This window comes from Cervus canadensis, chromosome 7 (genome assembly GCF_019320065.1).
Source record: "Cervus canadensis isolate Bull #8, Minnesota chromosome 7, ASM1932006v1, whole genome shotgun sequence".
NCBI lineage: Eukaryota > Metazoa > Chordata > Mammalia > Artiodactyla > Cervidae > Cervus > Cervus canadensis.
In genome coordinates this window covers 36,261,491-36,286,527 of record NC_057392.1, presented here as the reverse complement: position 1 = coordinate 36,286,527, position 25,037 = coordinate 36,261,491, and the positions used below count along the sequence as shown (strand labels likewise).

At 38.6% G+C, this 25,037-nt stretch overlaps 2 protein-coding genes across 31 annotated transcripts in view; both read left to right on the top strand.

Annotated features, from left to right (window-relative positions):
• ZBTB20 (zinc finger and BTB domain containing 20) overlaps nt 1-25,037 on the top strand; it is an 846,256-nt gene that overhangs the window by 448,476 nt on the left and 372,743 nt on the right. The gene's annotated exons all lie outside the window — the stretch shown is intronic.
• On the top strand, nt 18,073-19,304 carry LOC122445569 (60S acidic ribosomal protein P1-like). Its single transcript, XM_043474961.1, has one exon. The coding sequence runs from the start codon at nt 18,912-18,914 to the stop codon at nt 19,254-19,256; it is 345 nt and encodes a 114-aa protein (XP_043330896.1). The 5' UTR covers nt 18,073-18,911; the 3' UTR covers nt 19,257-19,304.

Sequence of the window (25,037 nt, the reverse complement as noted above, 5' to 3'; positions counted from 1 at the left end):
CTCCTCAAAGTCATAAAGCCAGACATTCAAAACCTAGATATCTCATATACACTTTCTAAGAGTTGATTATTTTGCCAAATATGCTGTCTTTATCCCAAATTAGAATAACTTGAGATTGAAGTGCTCACAACAGATTTCAAATTGATAGGACTTAAATAATTTTTTCCTTTATTTTGATAGTGGAAAATTGTTTTACAGTTTTGTGTTGGTTTCTGCCATGCAAAACGTGAATCAGTCATATATATATATGTATATCTCCTGGAGAAGAAAATGGTAATCCATTCCAGTATTCTTGCCTGGAGAATTCCATGGACAGAGGAGCCTGGTGGGCTATAGTCCATGGTGTCACAAAGAGTCAGACACAGCTGAAGCAACTTAGCATGCACACACACATGTATGTATATATCCTCTCCCTCCTGAGCCTCCCTCTCCTCCCCACATCCTACCTCTGTAGGTTATCACAGAGCACTAGACTGGGCTCCCAGTGTTATTTAGCAACTTCCTACTAACTGTCTACTTAACACATGATAGTATATATGTGTCAGTACTACTTTCTCAATTCTTAAGTGACCGATCAGGTGGTAGGAAAAATTGGGAAGAGAAGTGTCCTAGAAGATAACCACGGGGTTTTAAGTAAGAGGAAGTGGCTAACCATGTTAACTTGCTGCTGAAAAGTTGAGTCAGATGAGAGTGAAAACGTGACCATTGGATTTGGCAGCAACAGATACGGTAAAGTAGAATGAATAAATGTCTCATTGAACCAGCTTGAGGAAAGAATAGAGAGTGAAGATATGGTAACAGCTAATAGAGGCAATTCTTTCAACTAATTTTGCTATGAAAGGAAAAAGACAAATGAGAAGCAACTGGAGAGAGATTTAGAATCCAGAATGTATCATCAAGATATGCAAAATGCAGTTTTTTTTGTCTTGTTTTATGTTTTGCATTAGTTTAATCTGCTTCCCCAGTTGAAAAACAACTTGATAGAGAATTAAAGCCTCAAATCTAGAGTAAAAAGAAATATGGAAAAAGCAAAGCCAGGCTGGTAAAATGTAAAAAGTATTGGTTAATAATCAACAGATCTGTGTTCTAGCTCAAGTTCTACTAGCTGTTGGTAAAATGGCCCTAAATAACATCTGTGACTATCAGTCTAGTTATTTATTGATAATGTCTTAAGTTCATTTATGGTATTCTGATTCTATGAAAGAAAAAATATCAGGCATATTTAAAAAATCTCTCTCTAGTAGAAACAGAATTTATAACCTTTTTAACCATTTACAGAGCACCTTATTATTTCAGAAGCACACACATCTTGCTAATTAACCCTCACAGGACTGCTACAAAGTAAATGATTATATTGGTGTGTTTAACAGATAAGGAAACCAAGGCTCTGAAAGACTATAATCTTTCAAATTGTCAAAATCATTTAATATGCAGACAACAGAGGTAGGGTTTTAAACATAAATTTTCAGACTATTTTAAAATATTTCAGAATATTTTAAACACAGATTTTCAAAGTTCTTCCCACTCTGCAGTGGTCTCCCTCTGTTTGTCCAGTAGTCTTTTGTTTTGTTTTGTTTCTTCTCCTCACTCTTCAGCAAATGTGCTTTTTATTTTCATTTCTGGTCCAGGTTCCCATTATTTTTCTATCTTTCTATTCTACTTTCCCTGGGGCTTTCTGGGTATATCCATCTTCCTACATATCTGCATGTCTTCTTAAAACATAGCCAAGTGCATAGGGTTTGGGGGTTCTGTATTAAGAGCTTAGGAAGGACAATCCCACACCAAAACAGTTTACTAGTCTAGTGAAATTGTGTTTCAAACAGCTCTTGGAAAATCAATGCTCTGACCACAGTGACCAGTGTTAGCAGTGGAAACTTCATAATATCTCATCATTTGGGCTCATAAGCTTTTAAAGCCAGAGAATGAAAAGAGAAGAACAAGAAGGTAGGAGGGGAAAGTGGGAAATGGGAAGGAGGAGAAGGATGGCACAGAGTACAAGTGCTGCTTAGTGTAGGCCCTGCAGACCAAAAATTATTGTGTTTCTAACACTATTGATTTTTTCAGCAGCTGATATTTCAATCTGGGTGCAGTGTGTCTGTGAGTCTACGCACACTGTCAAGAAGAAATATGATAGTGTCTTAAAAGATTAATAATATCGCTGGTCCTCTGGAGGCCTGTCTTAATTCACTGGCCTGTTCCCTGGCATGTACTGTAATTTATCTAGTCTGATTTGAATAGCAAATGGCAATCGGCTGCCATTAGGGAAATGGGCATCATTCTTATTGATCCAGCATGGGCTGGATTTTATTTAAGGAGAACTGCAAAATGTTATTACCTTCAGGAAGAGAAACCGAAAAGGGAGCTTTTCCCTCGTGTATTTTGGAAGTGTTCTACCTTAAAAAGGGGGGAATGGATTGTGGATTTAGGAGAATAGAGGGAGATGACGATCCTATTGTGTGAACAGGGACATGGTACAGACTGTTTCAGCATAATTGTTTACCAGCAGGAAAGAGTGCTCATGATTATGAGAAAGAAGTCATGGGCCTCAGAGGTTAGAACACTGAAGAATTTCTCAGATCCAACCTGTTTCATTGTCCAGCTTTGTGAAAAGCCCCTAGTTGCTTAGAATCCATTTTTCAGTCTGTAAAATGGGCTAGAAAAGTCTATTGGCCATATACAAGGTTTACTGCAGGTGTTTGACATCCTGAGAGTCTTGGATAAAAGGTGATATGGAATAAAACAGAAAAATCAAAGAGATTCTGTTTAACATTGAGGGGTGGTTTTTCAATATGTATTATTGCTGTTCGCTTAGATCTTTTGAAGGGACACGTTATGCACTGAGTGAAGCATGACAAACTAACCTCATAATTTTCATTAAAATAATGGGCATCTCTGAGCTTAACACTGAATACATTACTTTAATGTTCACCTGTTAGTGGCAAATCTAAACCTGCAGTTTTACCTTGTTTTTCAGAATCAAGGAAAGCTGGCAACATTATGGTGGCAAATGTGGGAGACTGTCAGATCCAGGCTTTCTGCCTGCCCCCAGTCCTCTTTGCCATAAGGATAGGGGCTGAATGTGCCATTCCAATCAATGCTTGTTGAAGATGTGCTGTGAAGGAGCACACACAACCCTAATAACCTCCCTTAGCAGTCCCAGGAAGGGAAAAAGGTTTGACAAAGGTGGCGAGAGGAAGTGCTCATTTCTACTGAAATTCTTCTCCATTCCACCTCGGGTTGTTATGGAAAGAAATGATAATGTGCTACAGGAAATGGCCAAGTATAAAAACAATAAAATAAATTGAAAATGACTTTGTTTTTTTTGAGCGGCAGTAATTGCTATATGTTGTGATGTTTGCATAAGGAATTAGTTAATGTGTAGCAGAATGGCATGTGATACTTTTTATTTGCCTGATGACTATAGTCTCTGAGTGAATGACTTATTAAGGTTAATAAAGAAAAATTTGCTTGTGACTTGTAATGATCCAATTGCTAGAATTTAGCATCCCCTTATGCATTGTTGCCTAAAGGGGAGAAGGAAAAAAAACCCACACACATTAATGGCCGACTGGCTATGATTTTTTATAGTGGTGTGAGAACAAACAATGTCTTCTAAATTGTTGGTCTGTCTATCTTTCTGCCTGCCTGGGCAGGAACGTTATGGCTTTCTTAATTCTCCTGTGTGATTTATCATCCTAAATTCATTGTTTTGCATAACTCTGCTCAAAATGAAGAAATGTCATTATTTTGCAGCGAAAAAGTTGTCATTTGCATAATGCCTGCCATTAATTATTGTGAGACTAATGCAGTTGTTGATATTTTTAGGGCACAGTGGTACAGCCTGCACCTTGTATAATGTCATTCTGAAAACATTGGTAGTTAATAGGTGCCACAACATTGCACAAATGGAAAGGAAGATGATGAAGAAGAAGGGGACACAATGGAACAGGCTGTGATCTTTATTTAGCTTTTTTTTTTCCCCCTGAAATGCTTGGTGAGGAAAGACTATAAAAGGAAGCGCGAATAGAGCAGGGAGCTGTGACATCCAAGAGAACAAAGGGATAGAAAAGCAGAGGTTTTCTATTTAGGCTGAATTAGTTTAACCTGGGTTCTAGCCAGTTAAATGGAGGAAGGCACGTCTCCTCTGTTTTGGCTTACTTCCTTAACCAAAGCTCTGAACAGAATGTAGGGTCGGGCCTCCTTAAACCCTCAGTTAGGATAAGGGTTTGCTCTGAAACATGCTCATCTCGTGGAAGAATCCTCTATACTGGGCACTTGGTCACAGTTAAGAGCACACACTACAGTTTTATAGAAGAGAGGGGAAGACTATGGCTTTCAGGTTTAGATTCATCAGTCTTCTGTACTTCTTGAAATTTGGCAATCATATCTGGAACTCTAAGCTTTTCTCCTTCAAAAACCAGAGGAAATGCTACAGGAGCATATTAGGGTGACATTTTTTTTTCCTTCTGTTCCTTGCAACAGAACAAACTTTTGCATCCAATTCTGTAGGGCAAGAGCCTACCAAAGCTTTCTATTTCACAGGTAAATGAAAGTCAGTTATAAAAATTCTATCAGAGATGAAACTCATTACACTGAGTCTAGGAGACATAAATATTACAGATGTAGGTAACTGTTGATTTTCTTAGTCATGGGAGCTTAAAAAAAAAAAAAGGCTCACATCAAATAGAATTTTTTCCCCTAATTTCACTGTCCCATGGGTATTATAAATTTAGATATTTCTTCTTTATCATTAATTAAAAGACACGAAAGAAATGGAGCCTCAAAAGTAGGTCTAGTTGCTAAGACTGACCAGACATATTTAGAAAGAAGATATTTACCTTTGATATTTAAAATCTGGCATTGTAAACTCTTGGGAAAATGCACTATTTTTCAGACTGTAGACCAGATTCTGATGGCTATTCTGTGCCCAAACACTGAGGATTACTCTTTTGGAGCCTCTTAAAGCCAGATGATGATTGCGAGAAGAACCATAGAATCTGGAGGAGACTGCAAGAGTCTGTCTCAGTTTGTCATAATAAATTGCTCAGCAGAATTTGGGCTGAGATAGTTTTTGATATCTCACCTTGGATTATGGAACTTAATCTCCTTGTGTTCAGTTCTGGAATATGTAGAAAACACACATTCTGAGTTAGGAAAATTTTAATTCCCCACAATGACATCACCATCATAAATTACCACATTCGGGACTGTAAAAAACAGATGAGCCCATGCGTCAATTGAGACCAGTCTCCACTGCTGGTTCTCACTTTTCCCTTTCTTTTGAAGAGACAGAAATTGCCCTAACACCCAAAATAATATCTGTTGACTATAATAAAACCAATACAAGCATACAATTTTAAACATAAGTCAGAAGGTGACCGTAGGAGGGAAATGGAGAGAAAATGAAAAGAGAAGGAATTTGCACTTCTTATGGTATACTACAACAAGACTAATTCCTCACATGCTTGTATTTGTAGCCTGGCAATACCTAGTTATCTATCTTATATTCTATAGCTATGTAGAAATTCTACATATAGATACCTAAGAAATCTGATAATTTATTTAACAAGCTATATAGAAATCCTACATATAGATACAAATGAAATCTGATGATCTATTTGACAAACTATCTTCGTCACCTTGGCTAGTCCAGAAATTTCCCTATTTTATCCTTGACAGTTGCCCATCCCATGAATCGCCTCAATCTCAGGCAAAGCAAGGCAATTAATACTCTAACCATAATAGATACTCTCAAGACATTTGACTTAATGGTTTTATTCTATATTTCATCTTGTATTTGAAAGGCTTTCATATTTAGTGAAAAAACAGCTGTTAAGAACCCTTTTTTAAGCATCCATTTGCTAAAGCATTTTATCTAACTGTAAGAGAGAGTTGAGTAAAGAGGTGTAGATTTTCATGCATTGAGTGTCTAGCACTTTGATCAGCAATATTCTGAAAAGTAGCAGTCTCATAGTAAATAATCAGAATCAGTTCTGCTCCCCTGTGTTCAGGAAATAATTTTAGAGCTCGAGTCTTCCATAGAAACAGGGTAGGAATCCATATGTTAGTTGGCAAGGTTTTCATCACCTAACATCTGATAATCATGTCAGACTGGCATTCCTTAATATTCACAGATTCCTGCCAGGACTTCAAACTTCTTCATCCTTTGCTTTGGAAATTTTCTCCTTTTACATCTAGACCCCATGCTAAGAACCGAGGATGCAAGATAGATATGACACGGTCCCTCACAATGAGCTTTTAATCTAATCTACGAAGAGAAAAAAGATTTTGCAAGAATGAGTTTTGCATATCATATGTCTAATTGAGGCAACTTTTTATTCACTGAGATTAGTTAACACTATCACAAAGGCTAGACATAGAGGAATGGCACTTAAAATCCTGTTACTGTATGTTTCATGGGTCAGTTTGTTCATTTGTTTAATAAGCATTAATTGGAGCTTTACTGTCTGCTTAGAAATGTTCCGAACTTTTCAGATACAAAGGGGAGTTGTACTTGGTACTTTCACAAATAAAAGGGTGTCTCACTTCCCCTCTAGATCAAGAATTCCTCAGGCACAAGATCGGCATGTCAGCATCCATCCCGTGCCAGGCTAAGTGAACAGGGTCAATTGGGCTGGAAAACTATTCCCTTTATAGACTCGGAGATAGGATTTTTAGTTAACCATCTAATTTGACTTTACTTTTCCCAAGACCAGTAATCCTAAGACCTGAACTGCAGCATGTAAGTGGGTGCCCAGATTGACCTGTGCAGTCAAGTGGAAAGAACAGAGGCCTCTGGGACAGGCTAGAGCAGCCACTACATCAGGCAGAACAAAGGTTTTCTATTTGAAGTTGGTGCGATTGGGATGAGACTGATCAGTACTGGAACACTCTATCCATGCACTTATTCACTTATGATCTATCAACTAGCTATAATACTTCAGGTATTATTCTAATACTAATTATGGGAAATTAAACAAAGTCCCCTATAAAATTTGCATTGTATTGAAAGGAGGGAGGGGCAATAATAAAGGAAGCAAAAAAAGTATCATTTAAATAATGATAAGATATAGTAAAAAAACAAAAAACAATGCAGGGTTCAGTTCAGTTCAGTTTAGTTGCTCAGTCATTGAGACCCCATGAACTGCAGAAAGCCAGGCCTCTCTGTCCATCACCAGTTCCCAGAGTTTACTCAAACTCATGTCCATCAAGTCAGTGATGCCATCCAACTATCTCATCCTCTGCCATCCCCTTCTCCTCCCGCCTTCAGTCTTTCTCAGCATCAGGGTCTTTTCAAATGAGTCAGTTCTTTGCATCAAGTGGCCAAAGTATTGGAGTTTCGGCTTCAAAATCAGTCCTTCCAATGAATATTCAGTACTTACTTCCTTTAGGATGGACTGGTTGGATCTCCTTGCAGTCTGAGGGACTCTCAAGAGTCTTCTCCAAACCACAGTTCAAAACCATCAATTCTTTGGCGCTCAGCTTTCTTTATAGTCCAACTCTCACATCCATACATGACCACTGGAAAAACCATAGCCTTGAGTAGACGGGCCTTTGTTGGCAAAGTAATGTCTCTGCTTTTTAATATGCTGTCTAGGTTGGTCACAACTTTCCTTCCAAGGACTAAGCATCTTCTAATTTCATGTCTGCAGTCACCATCTGCAGTGATTTTGGAGCCCAGAAAAATAAAGTCAGCCACTGTCTCCCCATCTATTTGCCACAAAGTGATGGGGCCAGATGCCATGATCTTAGTTTTCTGAATGTTGAGCTTAAAGCCAACTTTTTCACTCTCCTCTTTCACTTTCATCAAGAGGCTCTTTAGTTCTTCTTTACTTTCTGCCATAAGGGTGATGTCACCTACATATCTGAGGTTATTGATATTTCTCCCGGAAATCTTGATTCCAGCTTGTGCTTCTTCCAGCCCAGCATTTCTCATGATGTACTCTGCATATAAGTTAAATAAGCAGGGTGACAATATACAGCCTTGACATACTCCTTTTCCTATTTGGAACCAGTCTGTTGTTCCACGTCCAGTTCTAACTGTTGCTTCCTGACCTGCATACAGATTTCTCAACAGGCAGGTCAGATGGTCTGGTATTCCCATCTCTTTCAAAATTTTCCACAGTTTATTGTGATCCACACAGTCAAAGACTTTGGCATAGTCAAAGAAGCAGAAATAGGTGTTTTTCTGGAACTCCCTTGCTTTTTTGATGATCCAACAGATGTTGGCAATTTGACCTCTGGTTCCTCTGCCTTTTCTAAAACCAGCTTGAACATCTGGAAGTTCATGGTTCATGTATTGCTGAAGCCTGGCTTGGAGAATTGTAAGCATTACTTTACTAGCGTGTGAGATGAGTGGAATTGTGCGGTAGTTTGAGCATTCTTTGGCATTGCCTTTCCTGGGGATTGGAATGAAAACTGACCTTTTCCAGTCCTGTGGCCACTGCTGAGTTTTCCAAATTTGCTGGCATATTGAGTGCAGCACTTTCACAGCATCATCTTTCAGGATTTGAAATAGCTCAACTGGAGTTCCATCACATCCACTAGCTTTGTTTGTAATGATGCTTTCTAAGGCCCACTTGACTTCGCATTCCAGGATGTCTGGCTCTAGGTGAATGCTCACACAATCATGATCATCTGGGCTATGAAGATCTTTTTTGTATAGTTCTTCTGTATATTCTTGCCACCTCTTTTTATTATCTTCTGCTTTTGTAAGGTCCATACCATTTCTGTCCTTTATTGAGCCCATCTTTGCATGAAATGTTCCCTTAGTATCTCTAATTTTCTTTAAGAGATCTCTAGTTTTTCCCATTCTATTGTTTTCCTCTATTTCTTTGCATTGATCACTGAGGAAGGCTTTCTTATCTTTCCTTGCTGTTCTTTGGAACTCTGCATTCAAATGGGTATAAAACAGGGATAAGTAATGGAGAAACTGTTGTTTGAAATAAGGGTGATAGGGAATGTCTCACTGAGCAGGAGATATTTGAGCAAAGATATCAATAATGAGAGGGAGCTAAGTGTGAGGTTGGAGAAGGGCATGGCAACCCACTCTGTTATTCTTGATTGGAGAATCCAATGGACCGAAGAACCTAGCTGGCTACACGTCTATGGATCTCAAAAAGTTGGACAGGACTGGGCAGTTAACTGTTTCACTTTTACAAGTATGAGGTGATCAGAAGAAGAGGAATTTAGACAGAGGGGATAGATGTTGTGAAGTAAAAACAGCTTTTAAATATTCCAGAAAGACCATGGTAAAGACTGATGGGAAACCATAAGAGTTTTTTTTTAAAGGGCATATCATCTAATTTATAGATTAAAGAGTCTCTGGCTACTTTGTGGAGAATACACCTAAGGGGTCAAGGATGGAGCAGGAAGACTAGTTAGGACTTACTGTGGTAGCCGAGTATGAGATGGACCATGGCAGTGGAGAGGAGGAAAAGTGATTCACTTGTGAATAATTTAGCTGTAATTTGAAGGCAGTTGCAGAGAGATTTGATGTGGTGTAGAATAAAAAGAAATGCATCAGGTGTGATGAGTCACAGGTATTTGGCCTGAGCAACCAGATGAACAGCAGTGTCAGTAACTCCAGAATTGGGGTACTGTAGGGATGTAGAGGACAGGGCAAATTTAGGGGCAGAGATAATTATGAATTCATGTGGGGACATGTTGACCTTGAGATTCTTATCCAAGTGAAGAAACTGAGAGGGCAGTTAGATATGTAACTCAGGAGCTCAGAGCGGGGATTAGGGCTGAAGATGCAAACTGTTTTTTTGTTGTTGTTGTTTTTACTTCTACATAAATATTTTCTTTAGAATGTAAGCCTATGGAGTGTAAGGAATGGACTCTGAGCAGTTTCTGGAGGTAGATGTGCACACCCTGTATTATTTGATGATGAATATACAGGTGCTACTTTCATTCATTTGTCTGTCTTTGGAAAGTCTGGGACGTGTATAGTAAAGACGTACCAACAAAGCCATATGAACACTTACTGAGGACACATATGGTTTACAATCTCACTAGAATATAAGACAAACATAACTAATTGTTTCCATAATAATGCAAAACAGAGGGGCAAACACATTTCCTGTAGTTTATTAATGTGAGTGGGATTAGTGTGAGTTAGAAGAAGACAGGTAAAACTGGAACCTAATTTTGGAACTGAGGAAGACTTAAGCAGGAAGGAGCAGGCAGGGCTTTCCAGATAGGGAGAAGTCAGGAGTGTCACTTCCGGAAATTCTGATTCCATAGGTCTTGGAAGGGCCCTACCATTTGTTTTGTTTGTTTGTTTGTTTTTCTCCTCACATGGGGAACTTCTTCCAGGGCATACCTCTTCCCTAAAACTATGATTATTTATGCAATTAATAGGGGTTTCCTTGATGGTTCAGTGGGTGAAGAATCCGCCTGCAATGCAGGAGACACAGTTTGATGCCTGGGTCAGGAAGATCCTCTGGAGGAGGGCATGGCAACCCACTCCAGTCTTCTTGCCTGGAAAACCCCATGGACAGTGGAGCCTGGTGGGCCGCAGTCCTTAGGGTTTCAAAGAGTAGGACACACCTGAGCAACTAGCACTTTCTCGAGAGTTAATAGTCCTGCTGAGCTCCTAGGTAGAGTTGTCTCCAGTTATGTGGGTGCGTGTGCTGACTTTTCTTGTTTTAGAAGATTTATTACCCTACCTTCACAGAACTTGAGGTTTGTAACTTTGTCTCTCTTTAGTTTGTGCTATAGGCATAAGTTGTGGCTTTATTTTCTCTCCTTTTGATCTACATTACTTTTGGAAGATGTTTGTAGGGTTCAGATTCGTTTGCTGCCATTATCCAGAGCTTACAAATTGATTTCAAGTGTAACTCCCTATCTTTGTAAGTGGTTGCTATGCTATTCTATATCATGGACCTAAATTTATAATCCTATAGACCCGATCTACAAACTTGTGATGCTCCACTTCAGCTATGTGAAATTACCATGGTGAAATCAGAAACTCGGGTTTCAGGAAAGTCTGTGTTTTAGATTCTAATGTAGCCTCTAAGTTTGGCTGTCACATGTTATTGTTTTATTATTATTATTATTTTATTTAAACAAACAGACACACAATTTGTTCAAGTGAGGAGGATATGTTTTTGAGGTGCACAATAAAAAAATTCTAAGGATAGGTTCTGGAGAGGTCACTCCAGATCCAGGATTGCTCCAGGAACCTTCGTGCCAGGAGTTCATGAAACTTTACGATACTAGACTAAATATCATGGCTTGGCTTTTCTCCACATTTCTGCCTAGTGTTCTTTTAGTATTAATAGACTGTACATCCTTTTCCTGCTTTTTATAACTTGGAACCACCTGTGGCCTGTTATGGTTCCTTCATTTTCTTCCTACTTTATGGTCCCTTGCACAATCACCTGTGCCTGGGTGTGGGTGTGCAGGTGAATATTAATCTTTTACAAGGAGCAGCCAGTATGAGAAGTACAGGGATTATTACATCAAATACCACATAGGGAATTAGACTGCATTGAATTAAGCTCCTCCTTATTTGACCAAAGCAATGATGATTTTTTCCTGAATGGTTGACTCTATGTTTTATTTATTCTCTATAGCAGTGGTCCCCAACTTTTTTGGTCGCAGGGACTAGTTTCGTGGAAAACAATTTTTCCATGGACTGGTATGTGGGGGGGAGGGGTGATTTCAAGATGATTCTCATTAGGTGTGAGCAATCTAGATTCCTCACATGTGCAGTTCACAGTAGGGTTCACAGGCCTAGGAGAATCTAATGACACCATTGGTTTGACAGGAAGCAGAGCTCAGGTGATAATGCAAGCAATGGGGGGTGGCTATAAATACAGGTGAAGCTTCACTGGCTTGCCTGCAGCTCACCTGCTGTGCAGCCCAGTTCCTAACAGGCCACAGACCTTGTCATAGTTCATGGCCTGGGAGTTGGGGGCCTATACTCTGTAGGATCAGCATCTTATTAAACAATATAGCACCGGTGAAATAAATGAAAGAGTTTGGAAATCCTACAGGGCATTACATATTAAGCTGTGGGCCTAAATAATATATCTTAATGATATTAATTGCTATTATAAAGCCTGAACTGAAAGCAAAATTTAGGACTTTATGATAAATATGTACAGAAGATCTGTTCTAATTTTTAAGATTAACTCACAGGTCATTGGAGTATTCTTAAGGAGACACCCAAGACAATCTTAGGGTTATCAAAGATTTTGATTTAAGAAATAAAGGATCTATTGTAACTACATAGTCTCAGACACTGAAAAGTTTAGAAAGCAATATATACTATCTCTAAAAAATAGAGAGAAAACTACTAGGGACAAAAATGCCTATAGAAAATAACTTTATAGAACTTTAGGGAAGGAAGGTTAGTGTAGATTAATATTTTAAGTAATATTTTGCTGTAATGTTAATTATGAAAAAGTTCAAAATAAATAAAAATTATTTAAAATTCCTCTGTCCAGAAACAATGAATTTTAGTGTTTAAGTATATATTTTCCAATCTTTCCATTATGTGTGTACACATCTACCACTTAAACAATTTTTAACATAAGAGTAGTTACTTATACACTAGACCTTTTCATATTATTGGTTAATATGCATTTTTCATTTATTCTGTTCCTAATATTACTTTTAATAGCTGTGTAGCATTCCACTATATGAGCTGCCCAGGTGGCTCAGAGGTAAAAAATCTGCCTGTATTGCAGGAGACGTGGGTTTGATCCCTGAGTCAGGAAGGTTCCCTGGAGGAGGACGTGGCAACCCACTCCAGTATTCTTGCCTGGAGAATCCCATGGATAGAGGAGCTTGGCAGGCCACAGTCCATAGGTTTGCAGAATCAGACATGAATTGACTGAGCACACACATTCCACTATATGGATGTACTATCATTTATTTCATCAGCCCTCTGTCATCAGACAAGGTTTTCAGTTTTTCACAGTTGTAAGTAAACCATGAGAAGCACTTGCTTCTTAATCTTTGTGCAGATCTTTGATTATTTCCTTTAGATAAATTCCTAGATGTGAAATTTCTGGATCAAATAGCATTTATATCTTTTAAAGTTTTATATACATATTGCTAAGACAGTCTCCCTAGAGTTGTGCCAGTTTTATTCTGTGTGTGGTAACGTCTTAAAGTTTCCTTCCAAAAGAAACTTGATTTAAAGTGGTACCAATCACTCTTCTCTGAGTCCTATCTGGTCCACCAGTTATAGCAGACTCCACTTAACTCTTACCTTAAGGTTATACATAAAGCTTTTTTAGATCATTTATGCTGTAAATGAGACAGATGAAAGAATATAATTTGACAGTGGAATTAGAATGTATTCCTATCTTAGGCCTGCTCTATAAAAGTGTTCTGCTTACCCTAGACAAAAAAAAAAACAGACAAAGAAAAAGAAAGAAACAACAAAAAAATCCACCTCTTTATTTGGACTGATTGAGCAGTCCCAATGTGCTAGCACTGAGCTGAACATGCAGGAGACATGAGTCCTGCCCTCTGAGATCATACAACTCCATTACCATTATTCATAAGGCATTATGTGAATCGTGGGCTTCTAGGACAATGCCCTTTTGTTTAAGTGCTTGAACCATATGATATGGACAGACTACAGGAGACCCCGATTCAATTCCTGGGTCAGGAAGTTCCCCTGGAGAAGGGATAGGCTACCCACTCCAGTATTCGTGGGCTTCCCTGGTGGCTCAGATGATAAAAAAAAAAAAATCTACCTGCTATGTAGAAGACCTGGGTTCGATCTCTGGATTGGGAAGATCCCGTGGAGGAGGGCATGGCAACCCACTCCAGTATTCTTGCCTGGAGAATCCCCATGGACAGAGGATCCTGGCAGGCTGTGGTCCATCGGGTTGCAAAGAGTCGGACACAACTGAGTGAGATGGATACAGGACACAGGGTATTGCTTGACTGAGAATTAAAGTGAGAGTCTGTAGTGCACTGCTTGGACCAGAAAGGCTTTCCCATGGTTACCCAATTAGCTGAAAGTGGCCTGAGTTAGAGGGACAGTTGTAACACTGACATAAAAATTCCAAATAATCCTTCTGAATAGATATGCACACATTTAGAAAATGCATAATAAATGACATATAGTGAAAATGTAAACAAGCCATTTAATAACATTTTAATGCTTGATTCTGATCTCTTAATTAAAATGTGAGTAAAAGAAAACAATGGTGGAACATCTGTGTGTGTTATTGGGATGGCAGGATTTATGCTGCACCCTGGGCTTTTTTGTTCATGTCTCAGTGTGCATGAACACGGGAGAGTTTCCTCTGGGAGGCACAGATTTACCCATTTGAGCCCCACAGAGTCTGTGTTCCCACCCACCTCCTCTTGGCTGTGGCTGTCTCCCCTTTCCTTTCCTCTTACATTCAATACTGTATGGCTCATTCTCTGCTTAAATTAAACTTCTCTCATCATTTGATCTGAAAGCCACTCTTCACCCCACCCCTATAACCTGAAACCCTGACCTAACCCTGACTCAGCCCTGTTATCTCAGCAGCTGTACACAGCATTACCTAATGTTTTTGGCCTCAGTGAATAATCTCTAAGAGCCTTGGGGAAAGCATGGCCCTTTGTATCTGTGACCTTGCAGCAGTTATTACTCAGCTGGACACTATGGGGTTTAGATGTTAGAGAGAGAAATTCTACTCACTCCTGCTGGTGAATTTTTTTTATTACGATTCATTTGGGGGATGTATCCTGGAGCTTCGTTTTGCACAATCCTTAAATGAGAGTACCAGCAATCACAAAAGTCGAGGGTTATTAAGTACTTTAAGATCTTCCAGTGAAAATGTTACTCCTTGAAATGATTTTTTTCTGTCATTACTTGGAACATACCTGATCACCAGAAAGTTTATCTTTGATTAAATGAACATAAAAAGTACTCCAGAAGAATCCTGTATCAGATCTACAATAGAAAGTCACAGCCAAAAGGCCTTCTTAAACATACAATAATTAATATTTAATGCCCCTCTTTATGAGTAGGACATTGCACTGGGACTATCTCTAATCCTCATAATGTTCCTGCAAAATAGGTAGTTTTATTCTTCATTCCACAGGTGATGAAACAGATTCAGAGTTGTTTAAGTGATGTCCTATGTTTATATTGCTAGCAAGCAGAAGACCTGGGATTCAGTCTCAAGTCAGTCTCTGTTTCAAGGCCATAATCTTTCTACAAAATCATACTCCATCATATGACAGCTCCCATTTCCTATACACCCATACTGAGATGCTGTTCTGAAAGAGTTAACTAGAATATACCCTGTTTGTGACAAATGTCTGAAACTTGTCTTTATAACTTGGATGTAATTCACAAATAAAGAGTAATTATCAATATGTCACAGATGAAGAGCTGCACGTATGGATCGGTGTAATTTCTGTTCCCTTGGCTTATGGATGCAGTATGCCCCAGGGAGTTTCACAGATCCACATGGCATCTCCTCGTACTGGGTTCTGTGTGAACAGAACAAAGTGTAAAGCTCCTATGTATTGGGATAGCTCATGACTGGTTACTAACTGAGGAAATGTGTGTAAAATTACCTTACCATATGTAGACATAGTTCCTTTTCTGAATTTGTTCTGCACCATTCAGTGTAGGCAAGATACCAAGTATTGGTACTAGCTCTGTATTTCTTTTTTATTTATTTATTTATTTTTAATTGTGGGATAATTGCTTTACAATATTGTGTTGTTTTCTGCCACACAGCAGCGCGAATCAGTCATAGGTATACTATGATCCCTCCCTCGTGAGCCTCCCTCCCACCTCTCGCCCCACCCCACCCATCTAGGTTGTCCCAGAACACTGGCTTGATCTCCCTGAGTAGGCATACAGCAGTTCCCACTGGCTGTCTGTTTTATGTGTGGTAATATATATATTTCCATACTACTCTCTCCTTTCGTCCCACCCTCTCGTCCCCAACTCCTGTGTCCAAAAATTCTGTTCTCTTATGTCTACATCTCCATTGCTAGCCTGTAAATGAGTTCATCAGTACCATCTTGTGGTACATACACACAGTGAAATATTACTCAGCTATAGAAAGGAATGCATTTGAGTTGGTTCTAATGAGGTGAATGAACCTAGAGTCTATTATACAAAGTGAAGTAAGTCAGAAAGAGAAAAGCAAATATTGTATATTAACACATATACATGGAATCTAGTTCTGTACATCATGATGGGTGTTTGTTTTAGAAGCAATGCCCCAGGAGAGGAGAAAGAGACGAGGGTGTCTTTCTTCCTTTTGCTATCTTCCCTTTGCTTTCTTGTGCCTCTGTTTCCCATCTGATCTCCTTCATCAGTTTGCTATAATCCTTTGGTGAAAATGACATCAAACATTCATAGACTAGAAGTTATTAAGACTTTAAATCACATGAGACTACCCATGGGACAATTTTTCGATCTGCTTTTTGTATGTTTCAGCTTCCATTAGTGGATATGTGCTGCATACTGGAGACATGTAACTTATACCTGTTCCATTCTTCTTTACTGTTTTCTTAGTCTGAGAGAATCTCTGCTTTAGGCTTGTTATGTGTCTGAGACAGACCAGTTACTAGGTTTGTATGATGGTTAGGCTGTGGGGAGGAGAGGAAGTTCGTAGGATATTGAGGTGTGTATTAAGAAAAGCATTATTATATAGTAGAGAAAACATGGGCCTCATAGTGTCACAGGAGCTCAGCTCTTTTTCTTATGAGCTGTGTCACTTTGAATGAGTTATTTAACCCACCAAGCCTCAGTTTCTTTTTATCTGTAAGATGAACATGAATAATAATACCCATTTTATAGAGATATTGTGCAGATTAAATGAAATAGCACATTTGGTAGAGTGGTACAGTGCCTGACCCTCAGTGAATGTTGGTTGCTTAGATTTTATGCAGCAAGGAAAGGGGAAACTAGAAAAGAGTGGAAATTAGAAGATGATATTGGGTTTGATCAAAATGTTTTCATTGTTTCCATTCGGAATAATAAAAGAGTGTCTAGAAGGCAGAGACCCCAGTTCTGTTTCCAGCTCTGCCACTAAAAAGCTGTAAAATCTTTGCTCTTAGCCTCACAGTGTCTGTTTCCTCATCTTAAAATTGAATAAATCAGAATGAATGCTCTCTACTTAGTTATACAGTTTTTCCTTCTGAAGACTTTTCTTCTTCCCAGAGTTGAACATAGCTGTCACTCAGAGTGTGTAAAACCTCAGAGGCCAAGAGCCAAGTATCGAGACAGACCTGTTGTTGAGGTATCCTTCTCGCCGTGCAACTCTGTTTACATGTACATTTATGTTCTTTGTGTATTTGTCATGTGTCTGAGTATTTATGCACCTGCATGCTTGTTGAAATAAGCACACTAGCATACATTCATACATTTTTGTGGGTATGTGTGTTTATATATAACCTATATATATATATACAGTATGTGTGTATATATATAAATATATGTCTGTGTGTATGAGAAACAGATGCACTGTAGGCAGATAAAGCAGATAAATATAGATCTAAATAGAAGCAAAGTATATAAATATAGACCTTATATAGAATGAACGCAAGCAGATCAGCACCATTTCATTATTGCTGGAAGTCTCTGTAATAAAAGAGGTGAAAATCAGTAACTGACATTGAAATTATCCATTGAATGACACTGTCAGATCAGAAGGCATGGTGTAAGGTAAGAAAATAACCTTTCTTTCAACTTTGAGGAGCAATTAGCAGGAAGATTTGTTACTTTTAATTATTTGATTTATGAAAGTTTTTAGATGCTATGTAATGTGGTGTTTTTAAAAGTACAGATATATCATCACCCTTCCTAAAAATACTACCAGACAACAAAAAAAATAATGCATAAGAAAAGAACACCTGTTCCAGTCCTCAGAAAGGACTTGACAAAGGTGACAAGATTCCTCTTTGTAGGCTGTGATTGGCAGCTCTTTCCCGTTTCAAGGTATGGACAGATGAGTTAGTTTCATTCTATGTTATTTTTCACAAGCCCCCTGAAGTCTTTAAGGAAACTCACCTAAAAGAGATATTTTGAAGCATAAGGCCATAGTCACCATTGTTAAGTTATTTTCATGGGACTGCGTGTGATTGTGTTTAGTGAGTATGTTGTGTGAGTAAAACTGGGCTTCCATCTGTTACTTTCATGTCACTGTTTGCACCAGTCAAAATAACTGGTTGCGAGTTTTGCTTTATTTTGTTTTGTTTTAGTGGGGAGGGTACTGTGAGTTATTTTGAGTAGGTTCGAGTTAACTGGGTAATTTTCTTTAATGTTGAAAGTTACATCTTGATCATGAGTTTAAATACCATATGAAAATAAAGAGTGCCTCCTCTTTCCCATAAATCTCACCTATTTCCACAACAGATCATGTCACTTTTTCAGCATTATTATAAGAATATCCAGAGGACCTCAATTTTGAAGAAAGTCCCTGAAATTATGCAGATGCAAATCCTGCTTTTGCCTCACACCACAGAACTGTCAAAGTCCTTGTCATCGCTTTTCCTGTTGATCATTTTACTATTGCTTTTTCTTATAAAGGAAGGAAATGGGAGCCCAGGAGGTGATCTAGTTCTCGCCTCTTTTGTGCTTCTTTGAAGCCAGAAGCTACTGTTTCTTCCTATTTGCTCTCAAACACATTCAGACTTGAGCAAGAAGAGGAGGGAAGGACAGAGCAAGGACTCATTAAAACTTGAGAAATAAATTAGCGCTGCCTAAGAACTGTTCATTCTTCCTTTCAGACCTGTTTTGCTGCTATTACTTTAACTTCCTTACCAAATTTTGACTTTAAAAATTTATTAAGTCTTTCCTCCGCTGCCACTAAGGTGCTCGGTTCTTCCAAGGAAGCTAAGGCCGTTTTGGGGTGAGGCCCTCACTTCATCCGGTGACTAGCACCGCACCCAGCATCCCCTACCTAGCACTCACCCACACCATGGCCTCTGTCTCAGAGCTCGCTTGCATCTATTCTGCCCTCATTCTGCACGATGATGAGGTGACGGTCATGGAGGATAAGATCAATACCCTCATTAAAGCAGCCGGTGTAAATGTTGAGCCTTTATGGCCAGGTTTGTTTGCAAAGGCTTTGGCCGATGTCAACATCAGGAGCCTCATCTGCTATGTGGGGGCTGGTGGACCTGCCCCGGCAGCTGGTGCTGCACCAGCAGGAGGTCCTGCCCCATCCACCATTGCTGCCCCAGCTGAGGAGGAGAAAGTAAAAGCAAAGAAAGAAGAATCTGAAGAGTCTGATGATGACACGGGCTTTGATCTTTTTGACTAAAACTCTTTAGTAACACATTCAATAAAAAGCTGAGCTGTTAAAAAAAAATTATTAAGAAAAATGTCCCAGAGGTCCTGAGAATAATATGTCACACACACACACACACACACACACTAATACAGTTGTGAAAAATTCATTCCAAAAACCTGTAGTGTGTGAAAAATGGAGCATACTCTCCATTTTATTAATTATTTTGAAAGAATACTTCCTAGCAATGTATAAAGTTGGTAAACTCAATAGTACTTCAAACTATAGACTTTCCAAAACTGCTCTTACTTACTTGATGTGTTCTAATGTTATTTTCAACAAGTGTTTATTTATGAGTAGTATAAAATAATATGTCTACATATAAAAGATTCACTATAGAAAAGCAGACTTTTGAAAAATAACTGTTTGCCAGATTAACATAGTAAAACTTTTTGTCTACACACACACACACATACACACACACACATTCCATTTTTCTTGTTCTTTGCTTCTTTCCCTTTGTCCTGGCCTAACATATTCAGATTTTGTTTAGATTTTGTCAAGTACTTTATAGTAATTAAAATTTTGGCAAGGAGTGAAAAAATGTATGCACACAAACATGTATACACAATGTAGACTTACAGCATTATGGCTTATTTAGCTTAAATATTTTTGGACTAAAATTCTGAGGAAAATTATGTATACACATACATACACATGCACACACACACACACACACACACACACACACATGCTTCTCCTTTACTTATTCTTTGTTTCATTCCTTTCCTCCTGGCTTAACAGATCCATTGTTTAGACTCTGTCAAGTACTTCATAGTACAATAATTATCATAAGCTTTGGCATAAAGAAAAAATGTATGTAATACACGTAGACACAAATATACATACATAGATACAATCAATTGTTAATATGCTAATCATCAAATTTTAGTCAAATTTTATTATATTTTTTACCTTTATTCAGTATAAATCTTTAAAGGAATTTTTAGAAACACTCAAATAGCTGGTGTGATTGAAAGATTCCTGAGAAATTGTGCATTTCTTTACCTTTGATAAGGAACATTTTCCAGATATGAATTTGGAAAACAAGGATTTGTCATAGCCGAGAGCAAAGCTAGATTCTATTTTTTTTTAGGAGTCATTTATCCTTCCCACCCCCTACTTGGGACTTTTGGTGGTTCTCATCATTGGTGTAGAGAATTTTTTTTTGGTTAGATGGCTTCATATTCTGTTCCTGGCCTTGTGGTACATTACACTACCTATGAACCACTATGGGAGTCCAATATGTCCTAACTCTCCTCACCACAACTTTTTAATTAGCTGTGTCCTTAAGCAAATTAAGCTAACAGCTCTGTAACTAGGTTGCTAATCTATGAAACTTAGGCCAGTCTTAATTCACAGGGGATTTGTATTAAATGAATGATATCATGGAAGGATGTAGCACATAATATGTATTCAGTAAATGCTAGTTTGCTTCTGGCCTTTTAATTTTAACTTCTGTCTGGGACTTCCTCCTCCTAACCCTTCTCACCATTGTGGCTAGCATCATGCTATAGACATTAACCAATGCTAAAGACATAAGAATAAGGCATTTAAAAAATTATTGATTATTATAGCTACCCTGGTAATGGGCTTACAAAGAAGGAGATCTAAGGAAACCACCAGGAATTTCTGCCTCCTGTAATTGTAATATTTTCTAGTCAACAAATAGAAATGGTAGACTTTTACCAAAGTATTGCCAGAATCCTATTCATATCAATAAAGTGTAATGAAATATCTATCCAAGTGATGTACATTAAGTCTTTTGAAATAATAAAACATCCACTTATTGCCCATCCTTGTACCAACTTCATATCCTTCTTTCCACAGTGGATGTTACTCACTTTTGCTCAGTGTAGATTAGTCTCCTTGATTAGCACCTACTCTTTTAGGGCGAGGTGTGCGACCAGAAAGGGCTTCCCAGGTGGCACAAGTGGTAAAGCACATGCCTGCCAATGCAGGAAGCTTGAGATGCGAGTTCGATCCCTGGGTTGGGAAGAACTCTGGAGGAGGAAATGGCAACCCACTCCAGCATTCTTGCCTGGAGAATCCCATGGACACAGCAGCCTGGTAGGCCATGATCCATGGGGTCACAAAGAGGCAGACACAACTGAAGTGACTTAACACACATGCATGTGCAGTCAGAATCCAGATGGCATTGTTATTGTTCAGTTGCTCAGTCATGTCCAACTCTTTGCAACCCCATGGACTGCAGCATGCCAGACTTCCCTCTCCTTCACTATTTCCCAGAGTTTGCTCAAGTTCATGTCCATTGATTTGGTGATACCATCCAACCGTCTCATTCTCTGTTGCCTCCTACTCCTTTTGCCCTCTATCTTTCCCAGCATCAGGTCTTTTCCAATGAGTTGGCTCTTTTGCATCAGGTGGCCAAAGTATTAGAGATGTCATTGAAATGGCTAAATAGTTGCTGTATACCTTCTTTGTTAAGGAATAAGCAGGGAGAAAAAAACAAAAAAACAAAAACACCTCCCACTCTAAGATATCTAGAGCTTCATTTCAGCCTAGAGCCAATCATTTTAACTGAATTGTAAAGCCCACAGGAGTTAAGCTTTATAAAGGAAACAGTGACACAATCTAAATGATTCTTGCAGCAATGTCCCTGTTATACAGAGATCTCTTTATCGGATCTAAGCTCACTTTGAACCTCCTCAGACTTCACTTTCTGTGTAACTGCAGATTTAGTATGCAGCTCTCTGTCTTTTTTTGGCATTGAGAGTTTGGCCAATGTCATTAAACCACATTAAGTCACTAGGATTTCTCTAGATCTCTTCCTGCTATGCCACAATCAGTCTCAAAATAGTTGTGACTGTGGAATAAAAAGAAAGAAAAGGAAACAGAAAGGTGACCTGATGTGGTAGAAAAATGAGTGGTCGTGTCTGGAGATTGTGAGCCTTTGCTCTCTATCTTGGATGAGATTCCTGTAACACAAGGCCCAGTTTCCTCCCCGGCAGTTTGGAGGTCTAGACAGCTGTAACACAGGCAGAGCCTACAGCTGTAGTTTACCCTCAGGTTGTCAGCACCTTGTTTTAGTTTTTAAAACATTTAAATGTATACCAAATACCTATTTTTTATATAGTGCTAAATCCAAACCTTTTCTTCCTTTAAAATTTCTGAGACTCTCAAAACACATTTAAAAAAAGAAATTATTTTTATGAAGAAGACTAATAAATAAACGTAGAAGCAGATAAAAAGTGAGAAAAGGGGAAGAATTTAAAGCCAGTGTGTTAGTCACTCAGTCGCGTCTGACTCTTTGCGGCTGCATGGATTGTAGCCCACCAGGCTCCTTTGTCTGTGGAATTCTCCAGGCAAGAAGACTGGAGTGGGTAGCCATTTCCTTCTCCAGGAGATCTTCCCAACTCAGGAATTGAAGCCAGGGCTCCTGCATTGCAGGCAGATTCTTTACCATCTGAGTCACCAGGTAAAGCCGGGTATAGAGATAAATGAGTGAGAAACAGAGTAAGAGAGACTCAATCCAAAGGTCTAAAGAATAAGGAGGAAGAAAAAGAGGAGGAAGAGGAGACTCAGGTTAAAGATGGAAAATTATAAGATAGCTTTGAGGGGAACATTTTACATAATGTAAGCAGTCTTTATCTTATAAAAAAACATTTGAAATCTCTCCTTATAGCATTTAAAATAAGATTCACTTTATGCAACTTTGACTTACTCTGTCCTGTGGAGAAATGAACTGTGAACCTTAGGTACAAGTCTCAGCTCTGTCTCAAAATATAAACTCCTGAGAAAATTATCTTCTGAGCTTCATAATCTTCACATACAAAGTAAGGGGTACAGGCATATTCTCATCCACTTTTAAGAATCCATGAAATGAAACAGCACATGGAATGATCTTGTTGACCTGCTGCTTGGATGCTTGTTGAAGGAAGTTCTGAATTAGATTAGATCATACTAATGATCAAAAAAAAAAAAACCTTTTGGAAGTTTTTACTGATTTGTACATGCTTAGTCCCAGATGAGTTAACAAGAAGGTAGCTCCACTTTATAAAAAGTACTATGGCTACCATTGCCAAACACACTTTAAGTTAAATCTTCAACTGGAATATTATACTTGCAACTCTTTCTCTAAAGGTCTTATTCACCAATTAGCTGAAAGATGGCATTTCTGACTTTCTAATCCAGAAATTTAAAACTCCTGTGTAACCAAGAAAATGGAAATCAGTACATTCTTGGTTGCCTTTCTATTAATTTAAATTTGCATAACCTAATCAAAACTCAACCTGCCTTGCCCTTCAACAAAAAGCTATATTTTCCCCCATTACTAAATGGCTACATTCTTCTCAGGATTTTTTAAAAGATGAATTATGTTGCTATCCCATGACTTTTCCTTTAGAATGTGTCCATGGAAATTAAAATGGATTTTTCTGTGCTCAAGACTGAAATGAAAAATAGTCCGAAGGGATGGTGGAAATGAACACAAAACTTTGCTGATATTACTAGTATTACAATTTTGTTAAGCTTTGTTTCTAATAAAATGAAATAAAGTCAGCTGATCCCCAAATAACTGTTTGACACTTTATCTACATCATTATTTTGTGTCTACAGTCTAAGCACAGCCTAAGATTTCCTGTAAATCTTTGGCATATATTTTCTGAAGCTTTTCTACTATACTATTCCTACCGAGCCGCTTCTTCCGTAATCATTTTACTGTTTCAACAAGTATTGCTGAACATAGAGAATGTGCCGAGCACTGTGCTAGGTGCTAGGTATAAACTGTGGGCACATGGCTGCCAGTCATTGAATCATCCTTGAAAAATGGATGGAGTAGGCATCTATTTTTATTTCCTAAGCTGAAATGGGAGAAAAGTTAACTTTGGAAGATCAGAAATGTAACCTCAAACTCTTGTTCTTTCCTTTAGGTGACCTCTGGTGATTTTTTTTCTAGTCACCATTTACAAACACATTCAAAAAGGGTACAGGCTTCCTGCCTTGCTCTCTAACTGGCTGCTAATAAAGAGAATTTCTATTTCTTTTTATCACTTTAGTGATTGTCCTCAGCCATAGGAGGGCACTCAGGTACAGGATGGTCCTGTGCCTAGCAGCACAGTCAACTTCACCCATACTTTCTAGCCTCAGCTCTGGGAACTCATTATGTGGCACAAGAAGCATCAGACAGGCTCAGAGGACTGGAGCTGTCTGTAGTCATCCAGATTAAAAGTTAATTTTAGGCGCTCTCCATAAGCACAATATTAGAAATTATTGAAATTTCTCTTATAAGCATCTTCATCAGTTTAGAATCTTTTCTCATTGACCGTTTCTCTTTCATTGCCCTATATTGGGCTGTTCTGTTTAGTCAGATAATGTGTATATACTTTCTTCCAGGGCTTCCTTGGTGGCTCAGCTGGTGGCTCAGCTTGGTGGCTGAGCTGGTAAAGAATCCGCCTGCAATGCAGGAGACCTGGGTTCGATCCCTGGGTTGGGAAGATCCCCTGGAGAAGGGAACAGCTACCTGCTGCAGTATTCTTGCCTGGAGAATTCCATGGACTGTATAGTCTATGGGGTCACAGAGAGTTGGTCGGACACGACTGAGCGACTTTCACTTATACGTCCTTCCAAAGTAAAATAGTGATCTATTCAAAGATTTCCATATGCATTCTTCATGCATTTTTAAAGGGGAAGGGTAAAATTGAAGATATTTCTCTTTGCCCTGGTGATATCTCTGTGTGTTTTTCAAATGATATTTGCTCTTAGGTAAACTAGTTAGACCATAGCTTTGGCTAG